The 22,743-nt window shown below is 40.2% G+C and overlaps 2 protein-coding genes across 8 annotated transcripts in view; one reads left to right on the top strand and one right to left on the bottom strand.

The window, feature by feature from the left end:
• Positions 1-10,408, bottom strand: part of OPHN1 (oligophrenin 1) — a 123,417-nt gene extending 113,009 nt beyond the window's left edge. For 2 of the 7 annotated variants that reach the window (XM_037908350.2, XM_037908349.2), the window contains exon 1: positions 9,099-9,203. Coding sequence is in view for 5 of the 7 variants with exons in the window: in XM_037908345.2 (XP_037764273.1) it covers positions 9,099-9,252 (154 nt within the window). In the remaining 2 variants the exon portion in view is untranslated. Of the gene's footprint in view, positions 1-2,156; positions 2,335-9,098; positions 9,257-9,355 lie in introns of those variants that run through there. The other 5 variants (XM_037908345.2, XM_037908346.2, XM_037908347.2 and 2 more) reach the window with 5 other exon arrangements.
• Positions 10,409-13,091: 2,683 nt separating this feature from the next.
• YIPF6 (Yip1 domain family member 6) lies at positions 13,092-22,743 on the top strand. Its single transcript, XM_007060249.4, has 7 exons — positions 13,092-13,293; positions 14,432-14,560; positions 15,246-15,324; positions 15,740-15,782; positions 18,665-18,790; positions 18,908-19,065; positions 19,765-22,743. Exons 1-7 carry the CDS (start codon positions 13,138-13,140, stop codon positions 19,881-19,883), a joined length of 810 nt encoding a protein of 269 aa, XP_007060311.2. The 5' UTR covers positions 13,092-13,137; the 3' UTR covers positions 19,884-22,743.

Here is a 22,743-nt window from a genome sequence, read left to right as displayed (position 1 = left end):
TCTGGAAAACAACTACCAATACACCCCTGCTAGAGCAGTTCTGTAACAGAAGGAAGTTCTAGTGTTGGGAGAATTTATATTAAGGACCAACACTACATTACACTAATTGTTTTTTTCACCTGCCTGCTCTGAGCATTTAGCCAGGACTGTGATCAGCTCTCTGTTAATTACCACAGTAGAGTTCAATCAGTGGATGCATATTATTTTAATCATATGTCCGGGCTTTTCCATTGAATGATTTACTCCACAATGAGACTCTGAAGCACAGAAATGGTCCATTTATTTCCTGAAAGCCTTAATCTAAAACCTCTTGCTAAGAGGAGTTCTCCAGATTTCTGAGCTTTTTTGTCATTTATGAAAAATCTCTTCATTGTTTGTTTTAGTACAGAATTCCTGTGAATAGAACTGGCTGCCACAGCTTAGTTTGTTCGTGCAAAGCCCCATGCTGCCATAGAAAGAGAGTCTCCATCTTGTGAGGTGCAAGCAAGAATGATGCCCATGATAATATGAAGAGCAGGAATTTCAGCTAGTTTCCCAATGCTTTTGTAGCTCTCTCTGCACCTGCACAGAAGAGAAGGAGGGCAGGTACATATAATAAAAGAGAAAAAGTCAAGCTCTGGAGCATTTCTGCTTTAAAGGGAGAAAGGACAATTGCCCAGGAAATGATAATGCTAGCCATATGGCTCCGTAGCGCCACTGGTACACCATCTAGGCCATGGTCTTGGAAAGAGAGGACAGGGGTTCGGAAGAGGAAAGCAAATAACCTAAGTTACTTCTTCGCTCTCTGATCAACAGTATTGCGTGTATGTTGTACCATGAATGTTATATTGACATCACTAAAACACATACCGGGCTAAAAACAAAAATCTGATGCTTCCAGTGGTGCTGATTGCTCTCAGCTCTAATTTAAAAGGGATATAGCCAACAACAACAAACATTATTGAGACAGAAACGTCTTCTCTACTTCAGTTGCACTTTACACCCGAGATTATTATAACTGAACCAGATTAGAGAAAAACCATTTTTTCTCTGTTTTCAGTTACTTTAGAGTTAGCATATGACAGCACTTTGGGTCTAGTCAGTTTCACAGTGAATCCTGTATATCAGTTTGTGTGGGTTTTTCACACAGCAGCAGAAGAGAGAAAAATAATAGACAAAGAGAGAAAAATGTGGTTGTAAAACTACAAAAACTTTTAGCAGGTCTCAGGGGCAAGTGTGGTATCCAACACTATTTTTAGCATTCTTTCCTGTTTTAAACTGACATGATTTGACAATCACAAGTCTTTGTAACAGTTAACGGGAGTTGAACGCATTCTGCATCCCATAAAAGCAGTCCCATGTATTACTTTGCATCCAAAGATCTCATAGTGCTTTAAAAAAAAAAAAGAAAAGAAGGGGTGAAGCATTATCTGTGTTTTACAGATGAAGGAGCTGAGTCATAGAGTGATCGTCTCAAGACCGCAGACAAAGTCCCTGTCAGCTTTTCCTTCTGTAGCACAGAAAAGGGACCAACATTTATTTCTCGGTACAAATTGCTATATAACATAAATGTTTTATTTTTTCCAAGTTGAGATATTTGAAATAAGTGAGAAATAACTCTCTTTCTAATGCCCAAGCAATCCAGCTCTGCAGAGAGCTCACAGCCACACTATCAGTACCAGCCTTTTTTACTATCATTCACTTCATAACTAGTAACATTAGCTACAAAGTCATCAAAGCAAACGTGCAATTTACACGGGAGTCTCTTTTCACTCTACCTCCTTTTCTTTAACTGGGGAAATACTCCATTGGATCAGCATTCCCACATTCAAATTTAGCAAGAGATGGCCAATGCCTTGCCTATGCAGAGGTCTGCAGTGCTGGCCAAAACTCAACAGTGCTGGATTTTAAATTCTTTTCTGCATCCCCCTGAAAGGGGTGTGAAAAAAGGGAGGAGCTTTGATAGCCTGGAAAAGCGTTTGTCATTCCAGACTCTTAAGTTTGCAGAGTCTCTCTTGAGGGGTAGACTGGAGAAACAGATGCATAGAGAGAAGGGAAAGGGAGCTCTGCTTTTCATTACAAAAATTAAGGATGTTCAAACCTACATTCATATCCCTGCTTTGTTACTTTCAGGTCTGACTTAGAGAGCCCACCCTACATAGCTTTTTATGACCTACCTATCTCTGAATAAATACTCCAGACCAGATCTGACCCCCATGGATCCATACATGGAAGAAAATCTCGGAGTGAGGCGTTCCCTCTGTCAAAGTGTCACCTTCATGGCACATTCCCTAACCTGGTGTTCTGATCCAGATGCTCCTTCACTGTGGCTCCAAGGGGATGGGGTTCTGCAACCTGCAGGACAAAGCAAGCCCAAAGGGATAGGCATGTCTTTCTTCTCTTCCCCTCCACCATCCTATCACCATCACAGCACCCCCCTGGCCCATGATTCAGTGAACAATCAGTACAAAAATTAATACAATCTGAAGTTGTCTGAACTTTTCTGCTAAAGCCCTCCACCCTGTGGATTCCCCCACACCCTCACTCTTTCGGTAGGCAGTTCAGGAACAGCAGTCAGAAGAAGTCCAAGCTGAGCTGATGGGCGTGGGCCAGGGTGATGCTACTGAGCTAGTGTAATATACAGAACATCCCAGGGGATAATTCTAACCTCTGGCAGATCCCCCAAGTCCGGTCATTTTGGGGTGGGGAGGGTGGACCAGGTCTCTCCTCTCCACTCCTTGCAAACCTTCTGAGAGACACTATGCGTGGAATCTTACTTAGATTTCCTCCCTCCTGACCCTCTACTTTTTTCTCAGGGAAAATCCAGGGTGCATGCGCACACACACAAAGAATTAATTTAAAGAAATAGACTACATTGAAATCTACACAGACTTTAGAGATTCTAACAGGAAAGGGTATAATGTGGTCTGGAAATTGAGACTACTCTATCATGGGTCGGGGGGAAAGACTCACGAGAACATATGGAAAATAATTAACACGGCTGCTTTGAGAATACATTCATTAGAGCAGGTAAAACAAATTAACATTATTGACAGTGAAGCACTGCCAATCTGATGACATAAAAAAGAGTTCCTTTCAGGCCCCTCAGAGTTTAGTGCTTGTCTCTCAGCTGACTTGGGAAATAGGCTTAAAGATGGGATGAAAAAAGTGCATTTTTTCCCCCACAAAGTAAGCCAGCAACCCACTCAACCTCAGAAAAATATCCACCTCTTGAAACTACATTACAGCATTTAATACAGGAAACCTACAATGTGATGCATTTCAATAATTTTTTAAAGGGTGCACTAAAATTTATCCACTAAATTACCTCAGACATGCAGGTTAGCAATGGATAGTAGTACATCATTATGTATTGGTCCATATTCTTAAATATTTTAGTCTCTTCATTTGCATTCCTCATAAAAGTGTCTCCAAACCACTTACAAAGGGCACCTAACCATATCAGGGCAGATTTTCAAAGGTACAAATTAGGGCTGTTGATTAATCACAGTTAATTCACGCAATTAACTCAAAAAATTAATTGCGATTAATCGCAGCTTTAATTGCACTGCTAAACAACAGAATACCAATTGAAATTTATTACATATTTTGGGGTGTTTTTCTATATTTTCAAATAGATTCATTTCAATTACAACACAGAATACAAAGTGTACAGTGCTCACTTGATATTATTTTGATTACAAATATTTGAACTGTAAAAATGATAAAAGAAATAGTATTTTTCAGTTCACCTCATACAAGTACTGTAGTGAAATCTCTATTGTGAAAGTGCAACTTACAAGTGTTGATTTTTTTGTTGTTAAATAACTGCACTCAAAAACAAAACAATGTAAAACTTTAGAGCCTACAAGTCCATTCAGTACTACTTCTTGTTCAGCCAATCGCTAACAAACAAGTTTGTTTACATTTACAGGAGCTAATGCTGCCCACTTCTTATTTACAATGTCACCTGAAAGTGAGAACAGGCATCTACATGGCACTTTTGTAGCCGGCATCGCAAGGTATTTACATGCCAGATATGCTAAATATTTGTATGCCCTTTCATGGTTCGGCCACCATTCCAGAGGACATGCTTTCACGCTGATGATGCTAGTTAAAAAAATAATCTGTTAATTACATTTGTGACTGAACTTCTTGGGGGAGAATTGTATGTCTCCTGCTTTGTTTTACTCACATTCTATCATATATTTCATGTTATAGCAATCTCAGATGATGACCCAGCACATATTGTTTGTTTTAAGAATACTTTCACTGCAGATTTGACAAAACACAAAGAAGGTACCAATGTGAGATTTCTAAAGGTCGCTACTGCACTCAACCCAAGGTTTAAGAATCTGAAGTGCCTTCCAAAATCTGAGAGGGATGAGATGTTGGCATGCTTTCAGAAGTCTTAAAAAAGCAACAGTGATGCAGAAACTACAGAACCCGAACCACCAAAAAAAGAAAATCAATCTTCTGCTGGTGGCATCTAACTCAGATGATGAAAATGAACATGTCGGTCTGCACTGCTTTGGAACATTATCGAGCAGAACCTGTCATCAGCATGGACGTATGTCTTCTGGAATGGTGGTTGAAGCATGAAGGGACATACAAATCTTTAGCACATCTGGCATGTAAATATCTTGCGATGCCAGCTACAACAGTGCCATGTGAATGCCTGTTCTCAGTTTTAGGTGACACTGTAAACAAGAAATGGGCAGCATTATCTTCTGTAAATGTAAACAAACTTGTTTGTCTGAGCGATTGGCTGAACAAGAAGTAGAACTGAGTGGACTTCTGGTTCTAAAGCTTTACATTGTTTTATTTTTGAATGCAGTTATTTTTGTACATAATTCTACACTTGTAAGTTGAACTTTCATGATAAAAAGATTTCACTACAGTACTTGTATTAAGTGAATTGAAAAATATTATTTCTTTTGTTTTTTACAGTGCAAATATTTGTAATCAAAATATAAAGTGAGCACTTTACACTTTGTCTTCTGTTGTAATTGAAATCAATATATTTGAAAATGTAGAAAACATCCAAAAATATTTAAATAAATGGTATTCTATTATTGTTTAACAGTGCGATTAATCATGATTTTTTTTAATTGCACAATTAATTTTCTTAATTGCTTGACAGCCATAGTACAAATGGAATTCATTCAAATAACGTTCAATAGGTATAAGGCACCTAACTGCCCTTTGTGCCTCTGAAAACCTTTTCTTTTTTTTTCCCTTTGGCTTTTATTTAATGTACCACCAAATATTAGAGGTTTGTTTGTTTGTTTGAAAAACCTCTAGCGATTCAGCTAGAATTTTCTGCAGATTTTATTAGCTAATTCTCATTCTTTGACAAACTTTAATTGCTAGACAACATGATAAGTTATTTAATATTTTCTTACTTTAGATCATGCAATAACATCTGGCATTTTAAAAAAATCCTCGAGACAAGTAGATAAACAAGACAAAAAAAACCCTGCATACATCTGGAAGATCTTGCAAAGAATTCAGAAGATACTCCCCACTACGGAATCCATGCATGTCCTCTGTTTATGCACATGAGTGTTGATTCCTGTAATACTTACCAAAATTCTGGAGAAGTGAGACCCCGCTCCCCTTTCACACTAGTGTAACTTAAGAAATGCTCCATTGACATCTTTAGAGTTACATGAACATAAGTGAGAGGAGAATCAAGCTTCAGTCTTATTTTATGGTAGATCTTGAGAGCAGCTTGATATTGTTCTGCACGCACACAAGCTGGAAGTTATGCATATTAAAGGTAATTTCAAGTTTTGAGTCTTAATCTGGGAACTATTCTACATCCTTGTCATAAATCTTAGCAGATCCTATTTCCCAATAGTAAGAGAACTGTAAATTTTCCTTGGTAGCTTAGAGTTTGCACAATTTAAAAGGTTGTGCGTAGTTTATATATAGACACACTATGCTGCATCCAGCCTTCTAGACTGCAGTCTCTGCACAGCCTGTTATTTTGAGACAGCAGGTGTTTGGCATTTTAGAAGCCTGCTGGCAGACAATGAATTTAATTAATTTGCTTTAAATCTTACATTTCAGTTTTTACACTAATTATTTACAGCACCACAATATGAAGCCAATACATAAATAAATCAAACTTTAAAATTGATTGAGTACTGTACTTAATTAAAGAAATTAATGACCCGGACATTTTACCAAACCAATGTCTTAGACACAAGGTTGATCAACACAGTACCAGGATGTCTACCTATATATTTCTAATATCCTCATTACTGTAGTAAATAGGCTTCAACATCTATCTGCTAAACACACAATTCCCACTCACTTTTAGAGCCAAATTCTCTTTTCAACATAGAGCCCAAGTAGGCAGGCAAGCATCTAAATATCACTGCAATGGGTGCAGTAGAAACAGAGGGATGGAAGAGCACTGCTCTTACATTTTTATCTATTCTTAGGTAAGGTTAGTAGTACGTATTGTCCTGTCTGGATCCAACAGGGTGACCAGATTTCCCGATTTTATAGGGACAGTCCTGATATTTAGGGCTTTTTCTTACATAGGCTCCTATTACCCCCCACCCCCGTCACGATTTTTCACTGTAGCTTTCTGGTCACCCTAGTATCCAATGAGTCCATCCTCCAAGCCCTTCCTGGATACCAAACTCCCATTTATTTCAATGGGAGTTCGACATGCCAAAGACTTGGGAGAATCAATCCCAACTTTGGTAAAATTGTAAGGATGCAGGCTCTGATTCTCCACTGCCTTTCACCTTCTGCCATTATTTATACCTGCACAAAGTGATGTAAAATGCTACCTCACCAGAGGCAACATTTTACAATCACTTTGCATAGGTTAAAGGATGACACAAAATGCAAGGCAGAGGAGAATGGAGCCCTTGGAGACTCAGGCCACAATATCTACAGAACTGCATCATTAAGCTAATGCTGGGTAACTCTTGGTTTCCAAAAATTACATTAGTCGGAGTCCAGTTTATGAACAAATAATTGCAGCAAACCAAAGTTTTCCATCTCTTTGTCCCTTGAATTAATTACATCTTGCATTGGGCTTTCCTGTTGAAATCTTGCATTTCTTTCCTCTCCCAATTAAATAAATTAGGCAAACTGCAGAACATACAGAGCCAGATTCACAACTGTACCCAGTGGGTTCGATTCACTGACCATACTCCAGTTTTATACCTGCAAAAGTCCATTCATGCAATGAAGTAACATGGTAGTAAATCATTCCAATATCCACTGCATGCAACTAGAATCAAGGGAGGCACAACGGGGACAGTTGTGGCTCCAAGATTTTGGTCCTAATTCTATGCTGGCCCCAGGCAGACCAGCCTCAAGATCTGCTCAAAACTACTCTAGCTAGTTATGGCCTTAAGAGGTCAACACACAAGCAGAGAATAAGCAGAGGGCACTAGCACTCTGGATATTACCCTTCCCATTCCTGACAGGGAGTCGCAGAGAGTGTCACAGATACTAGCTAGGCCGACTGTATGCCAGCTTGGGATTGTCCTGAAGATGAAGACTCCCTCACACCAGGGAATTCCCAGCTGAGGGGATTTGATGGTTTCCCAGTCCCTTTGTGCCAACAGAGCGGCACAAAGGGGCTGAATCGCAGAACAATATCTAGCCCCTCCACCTCTCTCCTTCTCATCCTTACAGCAGGCTATTGAGCTGCTTAAATAAATATCCATTTATTGACACTGTATGAACTAACTGAAGCTTTTCATTTTCCAAATAAGAAAACCAATGGCCTAGTAGCTACTGAGTTGGTTGACCTCAGCTGTAACAGGCAAAACCAAAGAGAGAAAAGGAAAAGGAAAAGTGATAGTACTACAGGAAGTTCTTGTATCTATCACCACAATGGATAACCCCACCCCCAATTGTTTTATAGCCAAGGACTGAAACCCTTTTATCTTAGGTACTTATCTGGCCCCCACACCGTAGCATCTGAACACTTAATAAACTTTGATGTATATATCCTCACAATACCCCCGGTCAGGTAGAGAAGTACTATTATTCCTGTGTTATACAGAGGTACAGAGAGTCTGAGGGTGGGATTCACAAAGGCATTTAGGCACCTACCTCCCACTGAAGTCATTGAAGATGATTTAAATAGACGCCCTCTGCTCTAGACTTATTCCATCGAGGAACATTTCAACGTGGGGGGAAATGCTGCCTTCATTGGTATTATTTTAACTATTGTTAATGGTCTTCTCCCTTTGATTCAGAGTCTCCTCTGAAGGGATTCTGGCCTCTATAACCATCAATGGAGGTGAAGTACAATATGTGCATTGATCTTTGTTCTAGTCTCAGGTCCTACACTACAGAAATCAGAATGGAAGGTTGCATTTAACCTTACTGTATTTGAACTGTTCTTCATTACATGGGGTAATAATTACACTGGAAAATGTTGGTACCTCCTGTTAGGAAAACAAACAAACGCACTTCATCATGTTGTGTCTGTACTTACATTGTATCACACTTACCTGAATTATACCATAAATAAGTAAGCTGATAAAACTGTGGCTCATCAACAAAAATTACTGTCTGTTTCAGTAAAGCACACTAACTTGTCACTGGGGTATACTATGCACTTATATTGACAATATACACGTAACTTACCCCGGTGCACTCACCCTACAACATTTGTTCAAAGGGCCATCAATAAAAACAGTAACATTCAGAAAAAACTCCATGAAGAGAAAAGAGCTCTGTACACTAACTACAGAAAGTGTCATTTTAAATAGAGAATTTTCTACTGAGAGATATGTAAAATATCTCACATATTGCAGAGACAAGGTGGGTGAAATAAAATCTTTTATTGTAAGAGAGGCAATATTTGGAGCTTCCTTACATACTGCAGTCAGAAAACTGTCCAAATGCACAACAGGAAATTATGATTATTGTCTATTTGTTGCGTCTATTATTAAAAAGACAAGAGTTTGGTTATGCACAGATATATTTAAGTATCCTTACATAGTAGCACATGATGAGTGTATAATATGGTAATAATGCACAGATATTATTAGCACTGTTGGAAAGCTATGGATGATGTATGTACTGCGCAGGTATAAATTAATGTTTAAACAAAGCCATGTCATGTTACTTACTTTTTATAGCACTGATAAGTGCATTCCCGTCTTTAATCACATCCTTTATGAATTTGTTGGTTCTCTCCAGCTCCTGCTCATAACATTTCAGCCTGTCTCGAAAATCCGGACTGTCCAGGTAGCAGTCGCTGAATTCTAACGCAGGATGCCCCATGTTCCTTGGAGAAAAAATTAAAATCAAAATGAAAAAAGAATTCACCAATTTAAAAAAATATCAAAATTACTGAAAGCAAATAATCTCTTAGTGCCCAACTCACTCCTAAAACGGCAGAGATCCTTGTCGTTGTCTCCTGAGGATACCAGCTTTGATTTGTATATCACAGAAGGAAGGGGCAGGCTGCTTGGTTGCTCTCTACTGAAAACATAAAACAAACGTGTACGACCTCTGAAGCATTCTAGGTATGACTTGGTACTGGATCCCATTCACTATTGTCCTCTTCTTACTCCTCAGCAAGCCTACGGCGTCCTTTCCATTCCTTACTGAAAATCCACCCACACAGCAGCTCTAGGGGGTCCCTGCTCTCTCACTCCCCTTCTCTGATCTGCAAACGTTAGCTCGACTCAGACTTCTCCCCACCCACAAACACATCTGGCTGCTCTGAATGAACACAGGGGCTGGGGCGGCTGGGTGGCGTCCGGCCAGCTCCGCTCCAGCTCCGCTTTGTGCGAGGATTTCCTTCCTTGTATTCCTCAAGCACTCACAGCCTCCAGAGCTGGCACCTCCCCTTTCCTCCTATGCTCTTAAAGAAACAGCAGGGAGAGCTGGTTGTTCCCCCAAGGAAAAGGGACCTCTGGGTCTGTGGCAGTAGTAGTTTCCGCCCCGATCCGCCTGAAGAGCAACACATAACCCTGAGCGTTACATTTAAAACAGACTTCCACGGGGACACCGTCCTATTTCAGCTCCTTGAGCCCCTTCTGTTTCTTGCTCACACGTTAGCAGCAGCTCCCCTTTCCCCACATCTCCCTGCAGTCTATCCAGAGAGGATTGTCCGGGGACCTGCTCATGAGCGCCACAAGCAACCGTACTGCTCTCAGATGGGGTATTCCCCAGGGAATGCCTTGGTGCTGCTGGAGGAAATCTCTTCTGCTTGGTGAGCTAGCATCTCTTGCGGACTCTTCCTCGCTCTAGCTGCCTGCACGTGGCTGAGCCCTCAAGGGTTAACACGTTGTTGCTAATGTAGCCTCACACTCTGCAGGCAGCATCCAGGGAGGCAGGAGGGAGGAGACACAATAGAGGCACGGCAGCTGCTGCAAACACGTCCCTGCGGAAACTGAACCACAATAAATCCCGCTGGAGCACCACTCCCTCCTCCGGGCGGCGCATGCACGGCTGCCTGGGAGGTGTAGTTTTTCTTTCCGCAGGATCTGTATTGTGTATGTGAGTGAGTGAGAAGTTCCAAGCACCACCCAGTAGCTCCAAGGGGCTGTTCTTCCAGAGAATCCGGCACTGAAGGGACGAAGTAGCATGGATTGAGCAAAAACTCAGATTGAGTGATCAGTGTTGTCTGCTCTGATATACCTTGGCCCCTAGTAATGTACCCTAAAGTGGGGCTGTGTGACTGCTAAACCACATCTGGGACCCTCACAAAAAGACCATTTTGTGGAGATTTATGCATATGCTATGCATAAATTTATGCATGTGCTAAGCATAAACTTTATGTTCTGTGAGTGATCTCAATGAAGTTAGGCACAATGCATAAAATTAAGCATGTGAGTTAAATCTTTGCAGGATTGGAGCCACAAACTCTATTTTCAGTCACAACTTTTTCTTTTATTATTGGCTTGAGCATTTAAGTTTAAAAAAGCATGTCCCTTTAAATCAGCAAACTAACAGGGCTAAAACCTTTATCCTAAATTCCTGTAAATTGTACACTTTTATTAGCAACTGTAGATAGGAGTGTTGGTTTTGCTCATATAATCTGCAAGTCATTTTATACATGATTTTCTGTTTAGAAAAATTAACAATTTAATCCTCATTGTTTCATTCAAATGTCTTGTTTAGAACAAGATAAAACATGAGAACTTTTATTTTATACTGATAAAATCTCCATACTATGTCTACTGTGCACACTTGTTCATGAGGACCAAGAGGGATACAATATGTTTCCAATTTATACAAATATGTGATTATGTGTCCTCTTCTTCATTCCTCTTTTTTGTTTTCTGTTAATGCAGAACACGTTTATCCCCTTAAAAAGTCAAGGAAACTTATTAATTGGTAAAACTAAATCTTCCTTCTTTTCCACCAACATGCTCTGAACAGAACAGAATAATAAAATCATATTAGAGTCTGAATGTACTTAAATACTATTAAAGCTGCTTAATAAAATCTCACTTATTCTTTCATGTTGATCTGCACAGTTCTTTAATATTTTGCAAGTTATATTAACAAGAGAAGATGATCTATGAGCACATTGGCCCTAGAGACTTATCTCAAGGTCAAAATGTTGATGTTTTCATCTTCTTTTTGTCAATGTGGCCTGGAACTTCAAACAAACACTCTTTACAGTAATATGGAAGAATGTTTGTTTACATATTAAACAATAAGGTTCCTCTTCTAACTGTTGTGCTATTACTAAAATAGGAAGGAAACTGGTTAATAACATCTCATTTAAAAACTGTGACTGAATTTATTGCTGCTGACACTGAGGGACTGATAGCACGGATTTTAGCCAAGGACAACACACATGGACTTCTTTTACATTCTGCTGATGCAAATTCAGTCCTGACCTGCCACCTTCCTATTCCAGTCATAGGCCCCCACATACAGGTCTTCCAAGGCACCTCCGTCCAGACATGCAGATTTCCTGATGTTCTTGTGCCAATCTTACACTTCACAGAGACTATTAATCAAGACAAATTCTGTTTTAGTAATATGCATGAATTGGGACTAGACAAATGACACATCTTCACTTGTAGCCTACTAGCCAAAATTTGAGCACAAATCTCTCAACCCACTCTTTGAGCATGATGATTTGATTATTGAGAATAAAGCAACGTGGAAACCTATTTTTATTGACAGGGTTTGTCCATTTATTTACATATTTTTAAACATCCAAACAACTTTAAAATCTCTGTAATATTTTTGATTGGTCTGAGCCCAAATCATAGGGAACAGGTGTCCACATCACAAACAACCACCACCATAACTGGTACTAATTGATCCGACTGAGGGCTGACACAGAACAGAGGTCAAGGTCAAAGGATCGTGGAACCTGAATGTCTCTTATCCCTAGAGACGGAGGCCTTCCAGATCAGCTTTCAAGAAAGATCCGCCATTAGGGAATTCTCTATAACCAATATAAAGACTTAGGAAGCCAGAGACACTTATGAGGGTCGGACAAAATCACTTATGTGGGTGGGATGCTGCTGTGATGGGCACTCGAGATAGCTGGGTGGATAATACAAGGCATGAATCTTTCCACTATGTCCTTCTCAACCCCAGCTCTCGTGAGCTGGATGAGGTGGGTCATTTCATCCTGACACATCTCATCCAGCACAGAGTATGGCACTGCTGTTGCGTGCCAAGCTGCCTGCCCCAATTCCAAGGCACCCCCACTTTCTCTGCTTTCCCTGGGGGCCACTCGGACCCCAGATAGATTGCAGTCCCCCCAGTGCTGTATCCCAAGTGGGAAGAGTGTGCACAGGGAGGAGTGAGCTGCCTTCCCCTCTCGGGCAGGCAGGACATCCAGCTGGCTTGTGACCTGCAAAGGGCCCCACAGAGGTAGGGCCCTGAGTATCGCAGATTAGAGTGGGGGACCCAAGGGTACCTTGCATTGCATGTGCCTATAGACAGCTTCCCTGCAGACCCTCCAGGCGGGGATCGTGCCCCTGAATATATATATGTATGTGTGTGGGGGGAGGGCGGGGGGGTTAATGCCAGAGACTGAGAACTCTCCTTTGTAAGGGTGCGTGTGGCCCTTTAAGAGGCGAGGCTCTGCGCTGTGTCCCCTTCCCCCACTTAAGTCGGCTGCGTCTGTCCTTTTAAGTCTCGGCTGTTCCACCAACCGCCCCTCAGGCGGCTGGGTCCGGCGTTGCCATGGATACTCGGGCGAGTGACGCAATCTCTACGCGCGCTGCGCGGGCCGATGACACAGTGGATCCGTCTCCACGTCGCATCAACAGCAGCCGGGGTAGCGAGGCCAAGATGGCGGAGGCAGAGGAGAGTAGGTCTGGGGGAGCCGCGAAACCGCTGGTAAGAAAGGAGTCGGGGCGTGGCCCGGCCCCTCCCGGCGGTGGGAGGTATGGGGGAGACCCAGCACCGCAACGCCTGGGTGGAGGGGCCAGAGCTGGGAAGGGGGGGTGCCCGGACTCCTGGGTTCTGTTCCTGGTTGGGGCTTCGGGTTCAGCTCAGCGGTTGAGCTGAGGGGGAGGGTCTAGAGGTTGTGGGTGGCTCATGGATTCCTGAGGTTTGTCCTGGGTTTGGGGGAAAGAGGAGTCCAGTGGTTCGAATGGGGCAGGTGTGTTTCCCATTTCTGCCACTGACTTTCTGAGAGACCTTGGGAAAGCTACTCTGCTTTTCCGTGCCTCAGTTTCTTCACCTGTAACTTGGAGACAGTTGCACTAACTCATGGGCGTAGAGGGGATGAGGGGGAAGGCTTAAATAATTGCCACTCTTCTCCCCCCCCCCACCCCCATGATAGATGCTAGAGTCAAGCACAGCAATAGTATTATTTTAGAAACTTTCCTTGGGCACTTTGCAGATCCCTTTATAGGCTCTCCTGAACAGGCTTCCCTTCAGAGCAGACCAGGCTACTTCTTATTTGCTTGCATCATTCAACAATAGGTGTAAAAATCCTGTTACGGCTGTTGGTAGTGGAGAAATGTATTATTCACCACATACACTTCATTTGGTGCTTCATCTCTGTAGTATATGCTAGGGATATGGATATGTGTATATTGTTCACTTCACAGTGGTCCCTGCTTTCATGCTGTGCTAAATGCATTGCTGTCAATATTATAAAATTATATAGCACCATCAATGTACACAGCTCTTTACAGGACATAGACAAATCTTGTAGCCTGACCCAGAGAGCTTACAATGTAAATAAGGACAAACGCAAGTCATAAGGTAACAGGGGAGGGAGTACTTGGGGTTTATTGATAGGAGAAGAAAATAACCTTTGATTGTAATTATGGTCCCTCCTGCTCACATATTGTGGCTTGCCTCTTAGTTGTGAATTGTTTAAAATAGGGAGGCTGCTACTAGAATACTTATTTAAATATTCTTTTTGTAAAGTAGATTGCTCATTACTCTCTTTATACTCTGCACAAAAATTCCTAGGCAAACATCAGCTATTTTCTGTATTAAAAAAAAGTTAAAAACCGATTAGTTTGCAGGTCTCTCAGATGTGTCAATATCAGAAGATATTCCAGTGGAAGGGGAGATCACAGTTCCTGTTGGATCTCACTCCCCTGATGAAGACTACTCCACATTGGATGAACCTGTTAAAGATACTATTGTGAGTTTATATCCCTTACTGCAGTGGTTTTCAACCTGTGGACCCTTGGAGGTCCGCAGCCTATGTCTAAAATTTCCAAAGGAGTCCGCACCTCCATTTGAAATTTTTTGGGGTCTGCAAATGAAAAAAGGTTGAAAACAACTGCTTTACTGTGTCTGTGATAACACATGAAGTTTTTCTGATCTCTTGGGCGAAATACCACAAGAAATGTTGGTTTTCTTGCTTTGTAATTGGTTGTAAATTTTAAAATTCAAAATTTTACAAAACAAACTATTTTGGGCAAGGAATCTGAATTACAAACATAAAAATCTTCAAATTTGTTCTCTGTGACCCACTGAAAATTTCTGTAGTTGCCAGGGCATCAAGCGGGGATGAGGAATTAGCCAGATAATGAAATCTCCTCTTCTTGGAGCAGCAAACAAATAACATTATTAGCTGGATGTTATGAAAAGAGGAATCTAGCTAATTTCATGCACTGGGACTATTATCCAGTTATTGGTTGCTGTGAATCTAATTTTTATACCATTATAAGGCATGCTATAGAAAGCATTTGACCCAAATATCTCTTGATTTAATATCAGTGTTGTGTTATGATTTATAGCTTGCAAAAGTATTTCCCCCTCATTTTGTTAACACTTTAATACCTGTGAAATGGTGTACTAGAGATGTCATTTGTGTGTTTCAGATGCGAGATCTAAAGGCAGTTGGAAAGAAATTTGTGCATGTCATGTATCCCAAAAAGAGCAGCGCGCTCCTTAGAGACTGTACGTATCAGATTTTCTAAATCTTGGGAAGACCAACATTACAAGACAAATATTCCTAAAAGTCACTGCATGGGTTGGACGAAGTCTTTGCTTTAATGAAATATCTGGAAAATAGAATAGCCATATGTTATTTCTCTGCAAGATACAGAATAACAAAAGCAAATGAGGCAGTTGTGTGAAGAGGCAGAACAACACTGACATCTCTTTAAAGTGAACTGTTTATCAGAACGAATCCAGACGTTCTTAATTTGAATGCATCTTTATATACAGTATATGACACCACATGTTAGCTATGACAATTTTGGGATTGGGAACTGGAAAAGGGGTACACTGGGCTGCTTTAATACTCTTTTTTGCTAGAGAGATACTGTTCTGAACATCAGTATCTGATGTCATTCTGTTTCTTTCTCTACAGGGGATCTTTGGGGTCCTTTGGTGCTGTGTGTGTCACTTGCACTGTAAGTACCTGTTATCTTTCTATTTGTGAATGGTGGAGGGAATTTCTGACATGTCATGGTCAGGTTACTCTAGTGCTTAGGCTGGTGTGCTACAGATATTAATGGTGAAACTTTTATATGAGCAATTGACTCTCTAAAACCCTAAACTTATGAAGGGCCTCTCTTTTTATTTGGGATTTTAGGGTAAATGTAGGGAATAAATTATTCCTGTCTAGCCCTGCTGTCTTGGGGATAAATTATATTGAAAACTACAGAGGTCCTGGTAATTCTTGATTTTAGTGTGTACAGCAAGTATTCTTTGGGCTAAATGTTCCGCATTTTATATGCGTTATCCAGAAAGAGAAATGCAAGCTTTGTTGCTCATCCACACTGAGACTCATGTGATATGAAAACTCTGGGTTTATTGTTTTTTTTGTTACCCATTTGTCATTTCAAAATACAGCTGAGGGCAGTTCCAAAGCAAACTTACGCTACTGAAAGTCTGCTCAATTGTTTTTATTTTGCTGCATAATTGTAAAGCACGAAAGCCTTAATCTCTTCTTTTGACTTTTAAAATGCTGTTAGCATGGTTGAATCAAGAGGCAATATCCCATGGGGCAAGCTTATATATTAGAATAAGTTTCTATTTGCACCTTGCACAACATGGTTGAGTTATAGATCCCTAAGGCAGTCAGTTTCAAATCTGTATGGGGATATGAAAAGACAAACAAGAGCAAGGTTTTGATTCTCCTGGTTAAAATAACACCATCCTTAACTTTTGCAGCAATGAGTGATGATCCATAAGGCATAACTGTTGGATACTATTCTAAAAAAAACCTAGTTACTATATCACTTTTCCTTTTATATATACAGCTGCAGTACTAAGTCATCCATGAGTTGTACTAATGGTCTGGAAGCTATAGCTATCGACTGTTCCCCTTTTCACCTGACCAATGTTGTGTGTTGGGTTTGTTTGTTTTTTCCACCATGGGGATAATTTACTTTTTATCTATGGTAAAATAAATGTGCATGTACATAAAAATTGTATATAGTTGACTGTCTTCCTCCATTCATTTAACTTGTCATCTTGGCTGTAATTTTTTCAGGGCATGGACCATGTATGAGCTAGGCATACAACACAATGTGACCCCAATCTGGATTAGGCCTTCTGGGTCCTACTGCAGAATACATGTTTAATGTAGCAATACTCTAAGAATACATCACTTAGCATTTCATATTTGCAAAGTATTGTGAACACTAATTACTTTCCTCATTCCAATGAGGTAGGAATTAATTTACCTCCAAAAGTAAGTTACTTTAAATGATCTGAAGGCATCTGGAACTAAAAGGTGTGTATCAGATACTGTCTTCAGTATATTCCCTATCAGATTCTAACTATGTTGAAAGAGCATAATCTACTTGATATCTAGTAATATTGAAAGTAGTTTTGACATTGCTGTTTATATTGCAGTGGCACCTAGAAGCCTCAACCAGATTAGGGCCCCCTTGTGATAGGCACTGTACAAACATAGTAAAAGGCACTGTCCAGAACGAGACTCTGCAAATTTTTCAGAAATCCATGGTTCAGTCCCTGGTGACAGCCAAAATGGTGGCAGTTACCTGTCTTCCGTCTCTGACCTCTCCTTTTTATCTTTAGATCCAGGTTCAATTCCTTGCTTTGCTTGTGTGACCTTGGGCATGTCACTTAGTCTCTGTGTCTCATTTCTCCACCTTAAGATAGTTAATAGTATTTCACTACTTTGCAGGAATGTTGTGAGGATAAATACATTAAAGATTGTAAGGTGCTTGGCTACTAAAGTAATAGGGGTAGAGTAATAGTAATCTAAATATATGTACTTTAGATTCTCATTTACACTAAGGCATCCTTACGCTGCCAGAACAGTGTAATAAAACCTTTGTGATCCTCATTCCAATTACACTAGTTACACCTGCTCCTGAGTCTCCCTGGCCAATTTGTTGGGTTTTTTTTAAGTTGCACTTTCCTACTTTTTTTTTTAAAAAGTGGTAATGCAAAAGATCTACATTAACAAAACAGAAATTGATTAGACATAAAGTACTGTCAACTGCACAAAGTAAAGAACCTGTGGAGAAAATTAACTAATTTTTCTCATCTTTCAGTTGTTGTAATCTTGGGTATTACACGTAACAGTTGTAGGTAAAATCTTTTAGAGAAATGATTTTTTTTTTTAAATGGCATACCTTTCAATTCGGTCACATTTGTTTCATCTGTCCAAGCCTCACTTTTAGTCCCTCCATATTGTGGTTCAGTGGATAGAACTCAGGATTCCAAATCAGGAGACTTGCGTTCTGTTGCTTGTAACTCTACTGACTCATTGTTTCTCCTTGGGTAAATCACTTGTAAAATGGGAATAAAAACCCACCTTTGGAAGGTGCTTGTTGATCTATGGGACAAAGTCCATTACTACCACATTCATACCTTCTTCTGTGCTGCCCTTCTGACTTTCCTTAGCTTTGTGCATCAGTTCTGTCTCATTCAAAACCTTTCTTAATGTATCTGTTGGTAATCTCTAAGTAAGCAGTGCATCCAAATCTGTTTAAAAATAAACAAATCCTCCATACCACTTCAAGGTGTGACCTTCCTTTGACCATCCACTGTTGTATGGCCTCCATCATTGTATTACTGAAGTATCTTTGTCTATCTAACTTGCACTATAAACTCCATGAGGCAGGAGTTGTCGTCTTCTCTTTTGTACAGAACTGATCATGCTATAAACATGATAAATAATAAACAAAGAGAAATTTGCCTCCAACCTACCTGAGAGTCATCATCTCTTAGGCTTAATACAGATGTTAGAAATAAAACATGAAATGAAGTTACTGCCCTGTGATCATCTAGTATTTTGCTCTGTTCTCTGCCTCAGGATGCTTCAGGGAGGGTCAGCAGACAGTAAAGAAGATGGAGGTCCCCAGTTTGCTGAGGTCTTTGTTATCATCTGGTTTGGAGCAGTTGTCATTACACTAAACTCAAAACTGCTTGGAGGAACCATGTGAGTATCCATATGAACAATAGCAACGAAAACGCTCTGGTGTGTGGATTAACATTTTTGTTACTCAGAAACAACTTCCTTGTCTGTCTTCCTCCATCTCCCTTTGCCCCCTTCTAGATCTTTTTTTCAGAGCCTTTGTGTCCTGGGTTACTGTGTCCTGCCTCTGACAGTGGCTATGCTCGTGTGCAGGCTGGTACTACTAGCAAGCTCGGGGACTGTCAGCTTCATTGTGCGACTTGTTGTAGTGATGGCTATGTTTGGCTGGTCAACCCTAGGTAAGGAAGTTTTAGCAACAGAACTGTATCATGGATGCAAAGGAATTAAGAGTTTAGTGCCTTTTCTGTTAAGAAAGGTGGGCCTGCCAGGCAGTCTGCTGGTTGCATGGGTCAAGAAGAGATCATGGTTTGGGTTCTCCAAGTTGGTGAGGTTTTGTGGAAGCAGCACTCTCAGCCCTTGAGGTGAAAGGGAGTCTACCCTTCCCCATGCCCCAGCTGATGCTCATGGTCAAAGCCATGTTGACAGACTCACATTTGCTCTGCAGTTAGCATTTCTTGCCTGGAGGAAGGGTTGCTATAATATGTTGCTTTTGAAGAGGAGAAGAACAGTACATTACACCAACATAGGAGTATTAGGCCAGGAAATAAAGTCCCCATGTTAAATACCACTGGAAAACACTTATTTAATGTAAACATTTTTGCAGTATTTGTGCTAGTCTTATTTTGAAAATATGTTGCCTGGCATGTAACATCCTCTAAATGTTTCCTTTCCAACTGATAAAGGAAGACATATAAGTGGTGAGGGGGAGAAATGTCTTCAGCACAAAATGTAGGAGTCTTCTCTTTATTATAGCTTTTCCATTCACCTTTAAATGTACAGGAGATCCTAATTTAGCAGCATTTACTGGTTTCTGATTCAGTTTGAAAATCTTTTAGCTTTGTGCACATTTCAAGTGTGTTCTCTCTCTTTGTCACCAGCGTCCACAGCCTTTCTGGCAGACAGCCAGCCTCCAAATCGCAAGGCTCTTGTTGTTTACCCCATCTTCCTCTTCTACTTTGTTATCAGCTGGATGATTCTCACCTTTACACATCAGTGATGAGGGATCAACAGAGACTGCACAGAGAACTGGAAGTTTTCATAAATACTGCTGTTAATTTGTGGGCTTTATCTCCAATGCATAGATCTTGCATACTGTAAAAAAGCAGGCTATGGGATAAAGCCAGAGAGCTGAAGCATTCATCATTTCTAAGAATGAGATATACAAGGAGCCAGTTGCTCGAAAGATACTGAAATCCAGCTACTGAATTTTATTTAATCCTGCTGTTTAGTATAAATAAAAAATGCCCAGTCTGAGAAGAGAGGAATGCAGACAAAGGAAGGCAGTTTCCATGAGAATGGAGAGGATAAAATCCTATCTTGGAACTTCAAGAAGATTGATAACTGAAGACTAGGTAATAACTGTCTGGCTTAGCAGAATTCCCGTTCATACTTGGAGTTCTCTTTAAAATTGAATATTGCCCTATGAATAATAGAACATATTTGCTGACCCATGGGAAGAAGGGTATCTAAATCCTGACTCTTTCCTAGATGTGCAAAGAGGTGAAATCTATACAAAGTGCATCACGGGCAAAAATACGCATGTTTGCTCCATTCGTTTCATTGTCAGAGCATGTCTGAAGGGAGCTGTTTCTGTTCACACTGATGCAAACTGCTCTTGTGCACTTATGCACTTCAGTCATTTCATGCGTGTTGGGAACAGTTCACAAACTAAATGTCTCAAATACTAGTTTGACACTAACTGATCCATACAATTTCACAAGGAGATGGTGTTTGCACTGGACACTTACAAAGTCCCCTTTGGTAACACAAAATCAGAATGTCAAAGTCCAGAGGAAGGCTTCAGATTCTTTACTTTGAAGGTGATGGCACTGATTGCCCAGCTATCACTCTACAACTTTTGAACAGAGAATTGGGCAGTTGGAGAGCAGTGTACCATCGCTGCAATGCATTCCTACTGAGTGAACTGAATTTTTGGTACTTGAGACGTTTGCCGATTAGCATACAAAACAAGGACTCAAACCTGTTATATTTAGGATGGAGGAATGAATTAAATGGTCCATAAGTGAAGGTGTTGGCTGCTCTGAACTAGTATGGGGATCTGGTGCTTAATTGCTTAGAGTAACTTATTGGTTGTTTAGAGGGATGGCATTTCCACATAAATGTTAGTATTTTGTGCATATGGCTCCTGCTTTTGGTAGGGGGAAATAAGAAACTTCTGTATATTTAGACTGAATATTTATAAAAGGGGATGGAATCTTCCTTCAAATATGTGCTACGTGTACATGCCTGTTCCACACCTGCAGAAGCTGATACAGATACACAAAGATAACATCTGGCATAGGTACTCTTTGAGAGTCACACAGAGGTTATTTGTGTGGCATAGTAAGCAACACATGAGGAGAGCTGCAAAACATCAAAACTTGGGGTGGAGGTAGGGGGGAAAAAGTTGCTGTTCAAATATATAGTTAATTCTACAGATGAACATAATTTCACGCTTTCTTATGTAGTAGTAGATGCAAAATAGTCCTGAAATTGACTAGTCAGATCCTATTTGATGTAAATATACTTAGTTTTATTTTTAAATATAAAGTGCAGATCTCTTTCTAAACACTCGTATACACACATGTTTAGGATCCCAAATCACTGACTGTAGATTGTAAGAAATTGATTTATGTTTGGCGGGCACAAAGGGTGTGGAGAAAACTGATTTAGTTACTCCCTGCGAAGACCTATAGCTCCTGCTTCTTCCTGTCTGCAATAGTTGATATCAGTGAGTTTGCGGAGCAGACAGCTTCATTTACTGCCTTTCTTATGCTATATTCATTTGCTGCTGAGGGAGCTGTAAGTATTCAGATTAAAGTATGCATTTCAAGTATGCAATGGTGCATTTTTAAGTTCATACTCAAATTGTTACTGATATGGGATGTGAAATGGCTTTGTATATTTGTTTTTAAAGCTGTGCAGTTCACCTTTTCAGTCCAGTTAAATCAAGTGCACTTTATAAGATGTTAAAAACAAATATCTTAGGCAAGTGAAAAAGATAGCAAATCTGTTAGATCATTAAAATTAGACTCTTTGGGTCCAGTTACTCATTTCTCTACTCAAATGAGTACTCTCATCGAGATCAATGGCATTGTTCATAAGAGTAAGAATTACATAATCAAAACCTAGTTGTGCACACTTTCCAGAAAGTCAATCTTTTCTGAAAGATTTTTTTTCCAGTGTCTCTTATGATTTAAACTGTTAGATATGAATTTCTTTAAAATAAATAACGTAATTTATCAATATCTCCTTGAGAGGGGACAGTTGTCAGGAAAGAGGAGTTTTTAATTTAAACTACAAATGTTGTGAGAAGCATGATTTAAAATCCTCTATTCATGCTTTATTTTGTTTACTTCTGAGCTTCAAGGTGGCTTGTTCTATGAGAATTAATATATTGCTCTTAGGTTATGACTGGAGGAGGAGGGTTATTTTTGTTGATTTAATCATTTAAAAGTAGCCGTTATAGGGTTTTTAGTCTACAGAGTTTTTAACGTGAAAAGGGGTAGGGGAAAACGTTCTGGTTATACAGTGAAGGTGTAACTTTTGGCTGGTAGCAGGACTTCCTTTAGTGTGGAAACTGCTCCCTTTCAAAGCAGTAAAATCTATAAATTCAGATACACCTGCTTAGAAAGCATAACTCCTTAAAGTCTATAGCCGTGTACAACAGGATGCAGGTGAGGAACTGTATATATTCTGAAGTTTCATGCTTCTAGTTGAATAAACCATTTTTTTTTTAAAACTATCACTGCTTCTAGTTGCTACAGTTCATTGTTTCAGTAAATCCACCCAGCTGCACTAAAATTCCCCTGTTGATACCCGTGTATTTCAAGTATGCAAAAAAAAAAAAACCCCTT

This window comes from Chelonia mydas, chromosome 9 (assembly GCF_015237465.2).
Source record: "Chelonia mydas isolate rCheMyd1 chromosome 9, rCheMyd1.pri.v2, whole genome shotgun sequence".
Classification (NCBI taxonomy): Eukaryota; Metazoa; Chordata; order Testudines; family Cheloniidae; genus Chelonia; species Chelonia mydas.
This window is presented reverse-complemented; position numbering and strand designations above follow the sequence as displayed.